This window comes from Sceloporus undulatus, chromosome 8 (genome assembly GCF_019175285.1).
Source record: "Sceloporus undulatus isolate JIND9_A2432 ecotype Alabama chromosome 8, SceUnd_v1.1, whole genome shotgun sequence".
In the NCBI taxonomy this organism is placed as follows: domain Eukaryota; kingdom Metazoa; phylum Chordata; class Lepidosauria; order Squamata; family Phrynosomatidae; genus Sceloporus; species Sceloporus undulatus.
In genome coordinates this window covers 26620037-26634230 of record NC_056529.1, presented here as the reverse complement: position 1 = coordinate 26634230, position 14194 = coordinate 26620037, and the positions used below count along the sequence as shown (strand labels likewise).

The following is a 14194-nucleotide window of genomic DNA, read 5'->3' as shown; positions in this document are numbered from 1 at the left end:
TATAGGCACAGTTTAATGGATCATGGATATGCTGTTTCCACTGTTGTTCAGAGAAGGCCTGTTTGTCACTATCGAGCTGAATATGCAGCCCTTTTCTCTATGTTAGATACTTAATCTGAGGGAGATGTGTACATTCATGACATAACCCTTTCGGTAATATAGGTGCAATCCTGATACTTCTCCAGTTTTCTTTTAAATTGCCATTTAACAGTTCAGCTGCAGCTGTAAGTCACCCCAAGCAGAAAGATTGAATGGGAAGCGATGGAGCAGCAACTCAGAGCAGCCCAGAAGTGGGCTAATGAATTATAAATAACTGCTGCCGAGTTCACTTGCTAGCATGCAAGCTGGCTCTATCATACATATGAAAAAAGTGTATGCAATATTAATGGTGAGTGCCATGTAAGGAGGAGACAATCTGGCCAACTCTGCTCAGTGGCTTGCCTCTTTATGTGACTTTCTTTCCCCCAGTTCAGATGCAGTAAATTGGAATAGCCACTTGCCCGCTGAGTATTCATTCCATGAGGCTTTGGTTCCCCCCCCCCCCCCCCCCGCTTTTTTGTTTTGTTGAAATATAGCTGTTGTCTTGAACATCTCTTTTGCAAAGAGAAATGGAAGCCAGGTCAAAGGTACTAAGTAAAACAAACAGAAATACTAAGAAATGAGGTTCAGAGCATATCTGATGGGGAAACTGAACTAATGATTTGTAGTCTAGGATGTGCAGGTTTTCATCAACCTCTTTTTCCCCCATGAAAACACTTAGGGGGGGAAATGGAAACATACTAGTGTGCAACCTTACTGATCCATGTTGTACATGGCTTCTTGTATATGAAACTGAGCACTCCGTCAGATTAATAGGCCAAATTTTGAAGAATCGTTCAGTACAATTTGACTGGGCAATTAGTTGAATGTTGTAGGGCATTCCTCTTTTGCAGATTTCTCAGAACAATATCTTCAGGGATTACAGGAATATTAACAGGTAAGCAGAGTTAGATGCAGAGCCTTGATTGCTACCTTTTCTTTTGTCTTCTCTTTGACAGATACTCTGAATTATTATCTTGCTTGCAGTGCTGGCTACCCAAATCCCTTTCAGCAGGTGAGTGCTTTCAACCCACATACTTCTTTCACTAAGCTGTGTTTTGACACGCCTGGAAGTCTTAACAGTAAGTCGCAAGACTAGCTTCTCTTAAACGTTGGAGTACTGATTTTAAAGTGGGGTGGGGGTAGACAGATGTAACATCAACACTGGGAAAAAGAAGGGATTGCCGCTTCACCATGTCTATCATTTCATCTGCTCTACAAGCAAATGTTAGGCAAGACTCTCCAATGTGAGATGTGGGGAGAAGCAGGGAAGATTGGTAATCAGCGTCAACCCAGCAGTTTTTACTGTCCAAGACAGAAACCCCCACTACTGTACTCTCATGAATGAGATGTTGTTCTTGAATACAGATCAACACCCTTAACTCTTAAACATCATCACTCTCTTTTGTGTGGGATTGTGATAGTTGCTATTATACTGTTTCAGTAATTCAAGGTAATAGTTAACAAAATTCAGTGACTGCACACAAGGCTGCGTGACCATAAAGATTGAGACATACTGTTTGTGTTGAGCAGAAGCTATCAGGAAGCCACAAAGCCCTGGTTGAAATGCAGGATGAAGTGCTGGAGCTCATGAAATCTGCAGTCAAGGAATACCCCACTTCTAAGGTAAAACGTGAGGAGTTCTTTGGAGGTTGATTGCCCTTCCCCTTCCTCTTTTCTTTCTTGATGATGTTGCCTTCTTTCATTTTTCACAATTCTCAGAAGCAAAAGCCGGAGTATGCATTCAGCTTCTGTCTAATATCTTTCCTTTCAGGAGTATCTTAATCGTGTCCAGGAAGTTCTGAACTCCACAGAAATCAACCTGCAGCATCTCACTGCCTTGGTGGACTGTCGGAGTCTACATTTGGTGAGGACCAAAGGATTGCAAGTGGACTGCTAAATTGTGGGCTGCTGAAAGGATAAATTGTAGAGCATTTGCTCTACATTTTGAGAAGCCAGATGGGATCCTGATTGGCTTGAAGGTTCCTAATGCAAAGATACAAGATCACTCATGTAATCTTGAGTTTTACCATAGGCTTTAACACACTGTACTGAGCCACACCGGTTACCCTTGCAAAAAATAAAAAGCCAAATGTCCATGTGGCACACTGCTTTTCCTTTCTTTGGCTATAGGATAGGCTGACAGGATTTGATTATTATTCTGGATGAAAGTGGAGATGGATCTGGATGTAACATACTACCTGTTAGTGATTTATAAAAGCAAAAACTGTAGAAAAGTCGTACACCATACTATATACTATATGGAAGAATTAAATTTATTTCTCGCCCCTAGGACTACGTCCAAGCTCTGACGGGCTTCTGCTATGATGGTGTGGAAGGGCTTATATACTTGGTTCTCTTCTCCTTTGTCACAGCCCTCATGTTCAGCTCCATCGTGTGCAGTGTTCCACATACCTGGCAGCAGAAAAGGTATGTGCACCAAGAGAGGGAGGATTGGTTGTCGTGTGCAGAGACTTCAGGCTGCCAAAGACTGAGGAGAAAGAAATAGGCAGCTCTGTTTCACTTGCTCAGACTCCTCAAGCAGTGTCCTTGCAGGGGATGAAGCTGTCTCTGGGCAAAGAGGACAGATAGCTGTGGGAGGTTATTGCTTTGCCTGAGGGCTTCCATGTCCACCTCCCCACTTAAATCCTTTTTCTGTTAGATGGGGTACAAGAGCCTATCCTCTAGACCAGTAGTAGGCAACTGTAGAAAGCTAGGTGGTCACATTAATGTCCTAGGAGGGCTGTGCCCCCTCACTTCCACATTCCCATCACACACAAAAAATGGTTGAAAATATTTTGTTCTCTAATACCCTCCAACACCATATGATGGTGTTGGGAGACATTTTTGCCGGATGTGTCGGCCTTGGAGAGACCCTGTTCATTTATTTACGAACAGGAGGTCACTTCCTCATCACTTCCAGTTTTAAAAAGGACATCTTCTGAACCAAAAATGGCCAGCCAGGTGTATGGCAATATGATGAAAATGCCCCTTGGAGTCCTTTGGGGGCATTTTTTAAAAAATCGCTGAGATTGCATGTGATCCACAGGACACATTTTACCTTCTGGCCCTTTGCACTCCACAGCAGGTTTCAGGTGCCAGGAGGAGAAGGAACTGCTGCTCTCCTTGCCAGTTGGGAGGATAAGGAGTGAAGAGGCAAATGAAACCATGGAGAACTGGCTTAGAGGGAGAAGGAAATACAAATGTGTCCTGTCCCTTGCCATGGAGCTGTATTGACTGAATGGCCTCCCTCTTTCCTCCCCTCCTCACTGGCAAGCAGCAGACCTTCCTGGGGCTTGGGAATAGGGAGATTTTTAGGTGTCACACAAAAGGTAGTAGAGTAGCATCTTGAGCTCCATCCAAAACAAGCATATACACCTGCACAGATCACTAACAGAAGTCCAGACAATGCCATCTTGATTGTATATGAAGCAACCGTTTAGATTGTGGTCATGGCTAAAATCCACCCACTGAATGATCCCAAAGAAATTGGCTTGGCCATATCTCCATCCATTTGGATATTGCTGAAGGTTCATACATTTAGAGGGAATGTGACTCCTTTCAGGTCTTCAGCCACAAAATGGACATACAATAGAAATGGCAAGATAGTTTGGGAAGGAGTGGCTAACATGGGTAAAACATCTTCCTGGGATGACCAAGATTGCTACTTATGCATAAAGCCTGAAAAGGGATGCATAAAAAATACCCCAACCTTTCTGCAGCCATAAAATATTGAACCTATATTGCAGTGTTTTCGTATAAAATGACGGCTGGCCAAAAGTCCCTCTGTACAGCAAAAGTTCACTGCCACCTTGTGGCTCTCAGTACAAATTGTCCAATTACTTGTTTAATCAGATCCTCATGCCCATGGCAGCAAAATCGAATGCTTCTGTTATAATGTTTGTATAATGCCTCCAGCTAGTTTGACATTTTTGTTAGGATTCGTGGTTTTCTAGTAACTCAGATCTTGGCTAGTGCTTGCTTTCGCAGGTCATCCCAAAGTATGACTCATGGAATGCAGTGGTTAATCGGCTCTTCCTTCTGGCCCACCATTTTGTCTTCGTTTTGCCTGGCAGCTGCTGTTTGTTCCTGGTTCTTGTTCACAGATCTTGAGAGCCTAGTAAAATGCAAAATAAAGTATATCCTGCAAACATCAAGTCTGTCTCCTCTGGAGAAAAACTTAACTGAATGGCTGTTTTGTTTTATTTTTATTTTTTATTTATATGCTCTCATTCTCCTTACATGGGACCCAACATAACTTTAAAAACAAAATGAACTCATAAAATTGGTAATCAGAAAGTTTAAACACAATTAAGCAAACATCACATTCAAATACCTTTAAAATTTTAAAAATAATAAAATTGCTTTTAAAAACTTAAAAATAAACTCACAATCTTGTGGTTTGTGAGTGAGTGGCTGAAATTGTTCCCATAAACCCCAGGGGTTGCCCACCCTTGGTGTGAAACATGGCTGTGTATTTATGCCCCCCCCCCACACCCCTACTGTCTTATTTTAGCCTTTGAGAGTAACTTTATGTGCAGAGTCTGCATTTGTCTCCATGATACAGTTCTGTGTTTACTGGCAGACTCTGGGGGAAGCCCAACTGAGAAGTATGGCAGGCTTAGAAAGCCCAGATGGGAGTTGTGGGAGGTCTGAGTCATTCTGTTCTCTGGAAGGAGGTGGTTCTTGTGGCATGTTATTGCATGTGGAAAAGGAGAAGGCTTAGGAACAGCTCTTGGTCTGCTTTGCTTGCTTAGTGGGCTGCAGAGAGACATTTGATTTCTCCCCCACTTCTGCAGGAACTCAGATGAAGATGGAGAGGATGAATCTACAGCTCAAGGGAACAGGCAAACACATGACAACTTGTACAGAGTTCACATGCCTAGCCTTTATAGCTGCGGGAGCAGTTATGGCAGCGAGACCAGCATTCCAGCAGCAGCACATACAGTCAGTAATGCTCCTGTCACAGAGTACATGTGAGTAGTCAGCTCTGGATGCTCAAGCACCTTATTTGCACCCATAGCTTCACTCAGTACCTGGTATTTTCATTTAAAAGGATCTAGCATGGGTAGGAAAGGTATCTCAGACCTTGGGATGCTTCTGTTATTTAGACTAGGCAACACAAGCCTGACTTGATACAGAACAACTTTGCATGTTCTCAGGATGGACATTAAAAAGGCTCTGGTCTGTTGCTCACTGTATCTGAGTGGATTCAGGGAGTTATCTGCTTTAGAGATAATGAACAGAAATGAATGGAGGCAGTAGTTATGAAAGGAGGACCAAAAGGAAGAAGAAGCTATTGGCAACTACCGCTGTTACCCAGTTTGCCTAATTCACTCCGAAAGTACAGAGGGAGGGAGGGAGGGAGTATAAATGGATATTTGTAGAGCTTAATGGGAAAAGACTTCTTGGTACTTAGAGACTGGAAGCACTTGCCAGCAGCAAATAAACTGCGCGAAGCAGATGCCTAGGAGAGACTTAACTTTTGTGTGTTCAAAGGATTTCTATCTCTGTCAGGAAAGGAATGAAACATCCAGCCCAAGCTGATGCCTATAATATATCAGATGATTCCTTTGCTGAGAGTAAATAGAATAATATATAAGGATTAGGGGTTTTGGTTTGGTTTGGCTTTTTGCAGAGACTGGAATTTTGGACTGGTGAATGATGTGACTCTTCGATTGCTCTTGCGTGAGAAAAACAATAGATTTCCCTTCCCATCAGCCAATGGCATTGACATTTCTTCATTATAGAGCCAAGGGGATAATTCAGGATCATGGTCTACTCAAACAGAAGTTGCCTGTTAGGTATCTTTTCACATTACTTGTAGTTTAAGAGATTCAAAGATGCACAAATGTGTCCACAGTTCTATTGCTCATTCGACATCATTGTAAGCCAGTAAGAGAACAAATACTTCATATTCTATTTTTCCCTGCTTTCCCTCCAGGAGCCAGAATGCAAACTTCCAGAATCCCCGCTGTGAGAATACGCCTTTGATTGGCCGGGAATCTCCACCTCCCTCTGTAAGTTTTCATTTACTGCTTCGAATGGCTAAAAAATCACCACAGAAATCTGTTTGCAAGACTTGTGCAGTCATTTCCTACGTGCTTCTTCATTAATAAGCGTCTTATTTACGGACAAAAAGATAAGCAGCCAAAGGCAGAATCTGCTAAACACACCCATGGGAAAATATCTAGGTACATTTTTGAAAAAGCAAGTAAAATGCATGTTCAAATATGGGGGCTATGGACAGAAGTCAACCATTTTAGGAGAATTCTGCTAACATAATTCTGCTGAGAAACTTGCAGGTAACTTTTTACCAAAGTGGTTGCCATGATCATACTGGAAACTGTTTTAACATTAACACAGAATTCTTCTCCAAAATATACCATAAAGGGGCACCCAGCAAAACATACAGTTCTGTGTTTCTTCTTCTGTTTCAATATTTGTAATTTCCACCCTGTTTTGTATCTGATTACCGGAAGAGGAAAAAGAAAATCTTTCATGGAAGGTCTGGATTGGATTGGAACCTTTTTAGGCTTTTGCTCTGTTTTATTTATGATTTAGTTTCTTTGGTTGCAATCTTATACCAGCCTGCAGTCAACTTTCACACCGGTGAGTTGATAGTATGCTTTAATCCCCAACAGGAATATTGAATAAAATAAAGCCAACTTTCTAACCACCACAACCCCACACACACTTTTTTAAAGCAAAGGTGCTGTCAAAATACTTGATACAACCTTGTGGAAGTGCCTTTAGCCTTCCTTGAAAGCAAACATATAATGTGGTTTAAGAAAAGCGGTGAGAATTTTTGTGTGTAAGAAAATGGTGTCAATCTGCACTATCAGCCCTTGGTCAGAACTATATGTATTGCCTATGTTCCTGGGCTTTTGGATTTCAGAGCTTTTTTTCCAGCCAAGATGATGGCTTTTTCGAGGAAATGCAGATGCATCTTCAGCCGTATCATTGGAAATCATTCCTGGGAGTTCTGATGGGAGGAGTATGATGGTGGGATTAGTAAATCTCTTACTACATATGCTTTACATCCTTAGTGACATCATAGTTACTTGCAGAGTAGACTTTGCTCATTGGGCAACTTCTTGTAAGTGACATAGACAAGTGTACATCAAAAGTATGCCTGCGTATGTCTCTTGGTATTTGCTTCCTTCCTCCTCAACAACCAAAGCCCTTCCTCAAGGACTCACCATTTCATTCTGATAGCCCGTTCCGCAGCCCTTCAATGTGGAGAGTGGGGAGGCATCTGGCTATGTCCCCATAGCTAAACACAGACCAATGCCATCATCTGCTGGGATATCCAGAGTGCCCCAATAGATGATATCATTGGTCTGCATCTAGCTATGAAGGCATAGCCAAATGCTTGTCAGATACCTCTTCTGACTCTCAGCCAGCCAATTAATAACCATGAATGGCTCCCTAGCCACTATATGGTGAATCCAGGGGAAGAGTTTGACAGGAGGAATGTAACCTAGTTGTGCCTGCAGAACCTTTACACAGCACTCTGCAATACAGGTTGTCAGCCATACTGTAAAGCTGTCTTGTATGGCTAAGTTTTATCTACTGTACATATGAGTGGCAGGGGCAACCAGCATACTAACACTTTGTCCAGAGAAACCAAGTGCTCTCCTATGGCTATATAAGACCCAGATGGCTGTGAGTTATGAGCAAGGCTTGAATTTTCAGGCTTTACTCAGTTCACCCAGAAAGAGATCTCTAAGTACAAGGTGCCCTAGCTGATTTAAGAGATGGTGCACATCCAGTAGCCATACTTTGCATCTCAGCTTCTGTTGTGGAAACCAAGGCAAAGCATCTCCTAGAACAGGAATTGTCTACTTCATTGTTTGTCTATTCTTTTTTCGTCCCTTTGGTCATTCCTTCCCTCCTTTCCTTCCCTTCCTTGCTCCAAGGTCTACTCCCATAGGATGGTAGTGCCCTCCCTATCATTGGCATACGCACCACAGCGTTTCACTTGCTTGCACTGTGTTTTTCATGCACGTTGAGGCTGCACTCTCTCTTTTTCTCTCTTTCCTGCATCATCACAGTTGTATTTGGCTGCCATGGACAGTAGCAGCCATATGAGCTGGCAGTTTAAGCCCTCGGACAGTGCTCGGACGTACTGGTAACAGCGCCCGCAAAATCGAACAGGTACTGAAATAAGGTCCTTCTCGCTGAACTCCTCCCACCCACCCCCTGCCATCCCTGCACTTATTTTCCCAGGCCAGTGCCGCAGTCTTCACATTCCTTCTTCCTGCACTTCCCACCTCCATCCCTTTCCTGCCCAGGGTTTCTGCTAGCTTACCCTGCCCTGGTGCTTAGTAATGGAGCAACATCAGCATCTTTCCTCGGCAAAGCTTCCTGTGGTCATCGTGGCAGTAGGAGTCATACCTGTCCAAAGATGAACAGAGTAACAGTCTCCTCTCTTTACTTGAGTCTCAGGTTTTGATGCTGACAGATTCCTGAAACGGAAGAGTTTCCCCTTGAGGACAGTTGAATTCCAACACAGAATATTATTTAGCACACTTCCGTGCACCAAAGCTCTTACAAAACACCTTTTTGCCTTCCTTTTGAATTTCAGTGAGTCTTTTCCACTTGATATCACAGTCTGTACAATGAAACACACATATACTGTGCCCTAGCCCTAGCATAAAAGGGCGTGCCTAAAGCGTCTCCTAAACAGTCTTGAACCCAGAGCATTTCAGTGTTGGTCATCTTCTTTTGAAGTAACCTCCTAGTATACATTCTTTCCCCTTTTTGTAAATATTTGCAAATAGGGTTTCAAAGGAAGAACACTACCCAAGTTCTAGTTTGAAAACTATCCTGTCCCTTGGCTTGAAGAAACTGGTGGTAGAATTCTTCATTTTATTCTAGCAGGATTATCCCCACTCCCCAATAAGCTTCCAGTGTACAGGTACAGTGTAGCCTGCACATCCCTAGTATCTCTCTATTCATCAGAATGGCAGTTGTAGCTATGCACTACTTTCATCCTTTTACAATGCTGAATGACATTCATCCCTCAAAAACCAGCTTCTGGTTAATGCCAAGGGAAGGGGCTATAGGGGTATCTGAATGGTAAGAGTACCAGTATTGTACACCAAAGCTATGCTTTGCTTGCCGAAAGTCCCAAGTTCAGTCTCTGGCATCTCCAGTTATGGCTAAGAAGTAATCCTTCCACAACTCTGGAGTGCTGCTTCCACTTCATGTAGACAGCGCTGTAGACAGACTTTGCATCATGCAATCTCCTGTGTTCTTGAGGAGATTTGGATGTCGCATGAATGGAAAAGGCTGAGAACTCAGGTAGCCGGCAGCATTAACTGGTAGATGGATCGGTGGTTGAATCAAGTGTCGAAAAGCTTCAGTGTTCATGGTGTGTGAGCTCAATGACTTGGACATGCCAAGGAGGGTCATGCATAAGTCTGAATCCCAATGCTAGATACTTGTGCATAATGTAACCCATTGCAGTTTTCCTTTCGGAAACAAACCAGCCAGCCAACCTACACCTTTGTCTGTAGGGGCAAACTGGAAGAATGCCTGCATTGGCAGAAAGGAAAGTTCTTTATCTTTCTCCAGTTTGGGCTGGCTGGCTTGGATGGTCCACCAGCTACATCCTGTTCCTAGGCCTGTTTGTACACATCCAACCTGTTACACCTCCATGTCACCCATTCCTGCTGGGGCTTTTTTGCTGCCATCCTGTGCTGGCTTCCATTCACCAGTGTCACTTGCCTGGTCTACATTCTCGTTGCTTCCTTCTCATTGTCTTGCTCTGCTTTGGCATATGCTTGTGGGTCTCTTGAGATGTTGACTGGAACGTTGGAAAAAATAGCCTTGTCTTGGTGCAGCCCATGAAGCGCATGAGTGGAGGTGTGTGTATGTCATTTAATGCATGTTGCTTGTATTCTCCAGAATGCCACTGCATTTTCCTCTCTTGTAAGCAGTTTTGCTTTGGCCTTATTTGGACAACCAGGTCTTGGTTCTGCATTTCCTTACTCTCATAGACGTTAACACTGTTGGTCGTTATTGTTTTAATAATCTATATTACAAAAATTTGTATTTCAGGCAATTTGTTTTTCTGGAATAAAACTCTGAAATAGTCCAAAATACAGTTCCTTGTTAGGGGCAGGGATGTAAATAGTGGTTTTAGATCTTACTTTGGGGGTGGGGGGTCTTTAATGAAATTAGAGCACTGCCTATTGGGTTTTCCATGAAAAAAGTAGCTTTGCCTGATGTTTAAAAACTGAGAGACGCTACTTTGGATTACCACAATAAAGAGGGATACAAGTTCCCAAGCGATAGGAATGGAGATCTGTGATCACCCAAAAGGCTAAATCAGACTAAATTACTAAGTAAAACAGAAAAGTCAAAGAGGAAATTTAAAGAAGTATATACCTTTTGATATGCATGCTTAGTAAATCAACCTGGTTGTAGTTTTGTTGTTATTGCTGTTATTGATCAGTATTAAGGGTGTATAACCAGTGAGATGGCCTGTTGTAAACACGTTTTAGGTCAAGTATCTTCTAGTACATCTATGGTTTGTTCTGTTGGATAGATATCATAATTTTGTATTAAACATCAAACCAGACATCACATGTAAAAGTCCACGATCATCATAATCCTGTGTGGTTTATGGCAGTCGCAAGACATTAAAGCAGGGGTAGGCAACCCTTTTGAGCCGGGGGCCAGGTTGCTGGCCCTCAGACAACTGGGGGGCCGAAGCCAAAAAATAAATAATTAAATAATTTTTAAAAAAAAAAAATTAATTAAATAAATAAACCGGGACAAATGTAGGACAAAAATTTCAAATGGAGGGCACTTTTAATTAAAAATGGAGGATACACGAACAAATTTGCTGGTTTTTTTTAAAAATGTTAAGATAAATGCATGTTTCTGAGGCTTCTATAGACAATTGCCTCACCGTGCCCCTCGCGCGAGACGCCAAAGGCCCCGGCGGCAATCGGCAGCAGGACCGGGCTGGGGCCGGTCCCAAGGCCTTGCTGGGCCGCATCCGGGCCGCAGGTTGCCTACCCCTGCATTAAAGCTACCAGCTTAATATTTCAAAAGTGTAGTTCAGATGAGTAACAGAATACCTTCCTTAGTATTACTATTAAATCATGCACATGAGAGCAGATTGGTAATATATGATCTTTAATAATCTATGAAAACCTTTGATGCAAAATGGTTTGTTTGATAATGGTGTTCCTTCCTTCTTTGCCCAAACACAGACTTTTTATTTCAGCAATAAAGAGAGGTATAACTAAATGTGCGTTGGAGTACATTGATACAGTTTTCCCCCCTCAGGATGAAACGAAAGGCCTGACGCCATACGCCTTGATATGGTTCCTATGTTAATTGTAACAACGTGTTTTTTTCATTAAGTGGAATCGTCTACATTTTGTATTCTTAACAGTACAGTATTTTACTTTTGTATTTGGTTCTTGCAAGAATGTCAAAGACTGGTTGTAATAGATTACAAGTCATAGCTTTCTTTATGGGACTTCTGATTTCTTGACAAATGCCTGAAATAAATGAATAAAAAAGAAGCGCATAAGCAGCATTTCATTAAGATGAACATATTTTGTTGCATTAGATGACAAAGCAGGGCTGTTTTACATCTAACTCGTCTTTCTTGCCTTTCAGCACTGACTACTCGCTTTGTATCCCAGCATGGAAGTAAATAAGGTGTGGGTGGGTTTCAGTGGTTCTCTCCTGTGTAGCCTATGTTTTCCAGCACATACTGTCTGTCTGGATCTTTCATGATACTACTGATAATGTGAATGTTTTTTCCCCACTCAACCCTTCCTTTGCCTGATTGAAAGAGGAAATCTGGTGAGCCAGAACTCTCCACTTGTAAGTTGGGTATACCTGCGATCTTTTTCTTTTCACTACTTAGGCAGAGAGCACTTGGATTGGGTTCTACAGATACTTTGTGATGTTGTTATGTCATGCAGGATCTATCTACGCCAACAACTTATTTTTAGTTTAATCCAGTTTAACTGTCATGGCTTCCCTCCCAAATAATTCCAAGAATTATAGTTTCCCATATTAGGGAATTCTAGATGCCTCCTGTTTCTCCTCCCCCTTGTAGTTCCTAAGGCGAAGCCAATGACACTTAAACTGATTTCAGATAAGCTCTTTGGATGGGATTGCTGCAGTTACGGAAAGCCTTGGAAACCTACTACCAGCCCCTTTTCTTCAACTTGAGAACTTCCTTCATTGTTGCCTCTGTAACCCTTTGATTAAGGTTTCGTAAAAGATCCTAAACTATAAGTAACTGCAAATCTTGAGTGCAAGAGTGTGTGTTAAGCAATCCCTCAATTTTACAGTCTTCTCACCATGAGCTCCAGATTAATAGTCCTTTGTGTGCTTTCTCTTTCTCTTTTTATCTTTCTCCAGTACACCTCCAGCATGAGAGCCAAATACCTCGCCACCAACCAGCCTCGGCCGGACTCGGGCAGCGTGCATTAAAAACTCAGACGTGTTTAAGCGAAACAAAACAAAAATGGAAGAAAATGTGCCAACTGCTGCCATCCTGCAATGTCCTCGCAGATCAGCCCTGCTTTCCCTGCCCTGAATCCAGCTCAGTTGTTTTTCCAGCTTCTCTTCCCCTCTGGCCTGGTACACATCTGCTTGGGGCCACCCTTGATGGAAGCTTACTACAGATCATCTCTGCTTACTTGCACCTGTGTGTGTGTGGAGAAAGAGAGAGAGAGAAACGAATACGCATGCATGCACACACATGCAAGAGATTCACCCGTTCTTCTGTGTTGCCCCATTGTGTATGGAACCGGCTCTTGTGGACAGCTAGTCAGGAAATTGCAATCTGTTTCTTCTCTCCTCCTCGGGATTCTCTTTCCAATCCATAGAGGATAAAAATGACCTGGTGAGTCAGTCACACGGAAGTGCTGTGGATATTGCTAATCTAAGGAAGCCATCTTTAATGCGCACACTGTCATGAAGCTCAAAATGCTCCTGACTGTTTCTGCACCTCTCTCTGTGCTACTCTTGAAAAGTCTTTTTGCCAGCCTTGGTAAATTTCCTACCTGGAATCTGGGAAGCCATTTGTTCCTTCCATTTGAGAATGTGAAGGCCTGCTGATCCAATCTTCCTCTTCTGTAGCTATTGGATACCTCCAATACAACATTACTTCTTTCTTTTTGCACCTGGGTCTAAACTCCTGGGGAGAATGCGAAGGCTTCCTGTACCAGCTACTCTACATGTTTGTGTGTGTATGAACCAACCAAACACACACATCCACTGGTTGCACTATACCTGCCTTTTGTGCTATACTAGCCAAGCTGTCAGCAGACATCCTTTGAGATACAGTCTTGAAACTGGAACCAGCAATTTTTTTCTGGTGCCAAGATATTTTGTGGGGTGGCAAGAGAGAGAGAGAGAGAGAAAACTTTTAGGGTGTGGAGATAGCCTCAGAGGTTATCTGCTTTTGCATGAGTTAAACCAGCATCAGGACCAAACAAGATTGCCAGCGGAAAGGGGGCCAATAGCAAATGCTTTCCTTCCTTCCTGGCACAGTAAACTTTCAGCTGCTGCTTCTTCCAAGTGCTGGTAGTACAAGGTCTTGGAAGTGTTACCTTTAGACATAATCCACTAGGAGCTTCCACAGGAAATCTGAAGATTTCTGCTGCTCCCTTTTCCCAAGACCAGAAAGCCGAACAAAGGTAAAATACTGTGATGTCAGGACTGGGCAGAGGAGAGTCCTTTCCTTTGGCCCATCAGGCTGAATCCCTTGTCTTAATTGCACAAACCACATGCAGCTATATTCCAGTTGCCTCTTAGTGAGCTGTGTGTGGATAGCAAAGACCAATGGCAGGCTGGTGGAGATCAGGATTAATGTGTGCCTGCACAAGTCCCACAACTTCACTGAAGGTGCTCTACTTGCTAAGAATCATCAAGGGGGACCATGACACCCCACATGGGAACATTTCATTTCTGCTGTTTTGGATTCCCTGTGTATCTGATCCTAAAGAAGGTGGCTAAAGGAAACACAGAGTAAAAGCTTTCCAGTGTTAGTTAGGGTAGTATGTCCCCTCTCTAGTGTCTCAGTCTTTATTGAGAGAACTAGGCAGATCTCAATTCAGTTCACGTTGCA

At 42.8% G+C, this 14194-nt stretch overlaps 1 protein-coding gene across 1 annotated transcript in view; it reads left to right on the top strand.

The window, feature by feature from the left end:
- The window catches only part of TTYH3 (tweety family member 3), a 55848-nt gene extending 42368 nt beyond the window's left edge, over positions 1–13480 (top strand). Inside the window, exons 8-14 of the mRNA XM_042437536.1 lie at positions 1038–1093; positions 1612–1704; positions 1853–1945; positions 2372–2508; positions 4878–5054; positions 6023–6098; positions 12481–13480. Of these exons, the coding sequence (XP_042293470.1) occupies positions 1038–1093; positions 1612–1704; positions 1853–1945; positions 2372–2508; positions 4878–5054; positions 6023–6098; positions 12481–12552 (704 nt within the window). The 3' untranslated portion in view covers positions 12553–13480. The remainder of the gene's footprint in view (positions 1–1037; positions 1094–1611; positions 1705–1852; positions 1946–2371; positions 2509–4877; positions 5055–6022; positions 6099–12480) is intronic.
- The last annotated feature ends 714 nt before the right edge of the window (positions 13481–14194 follow it).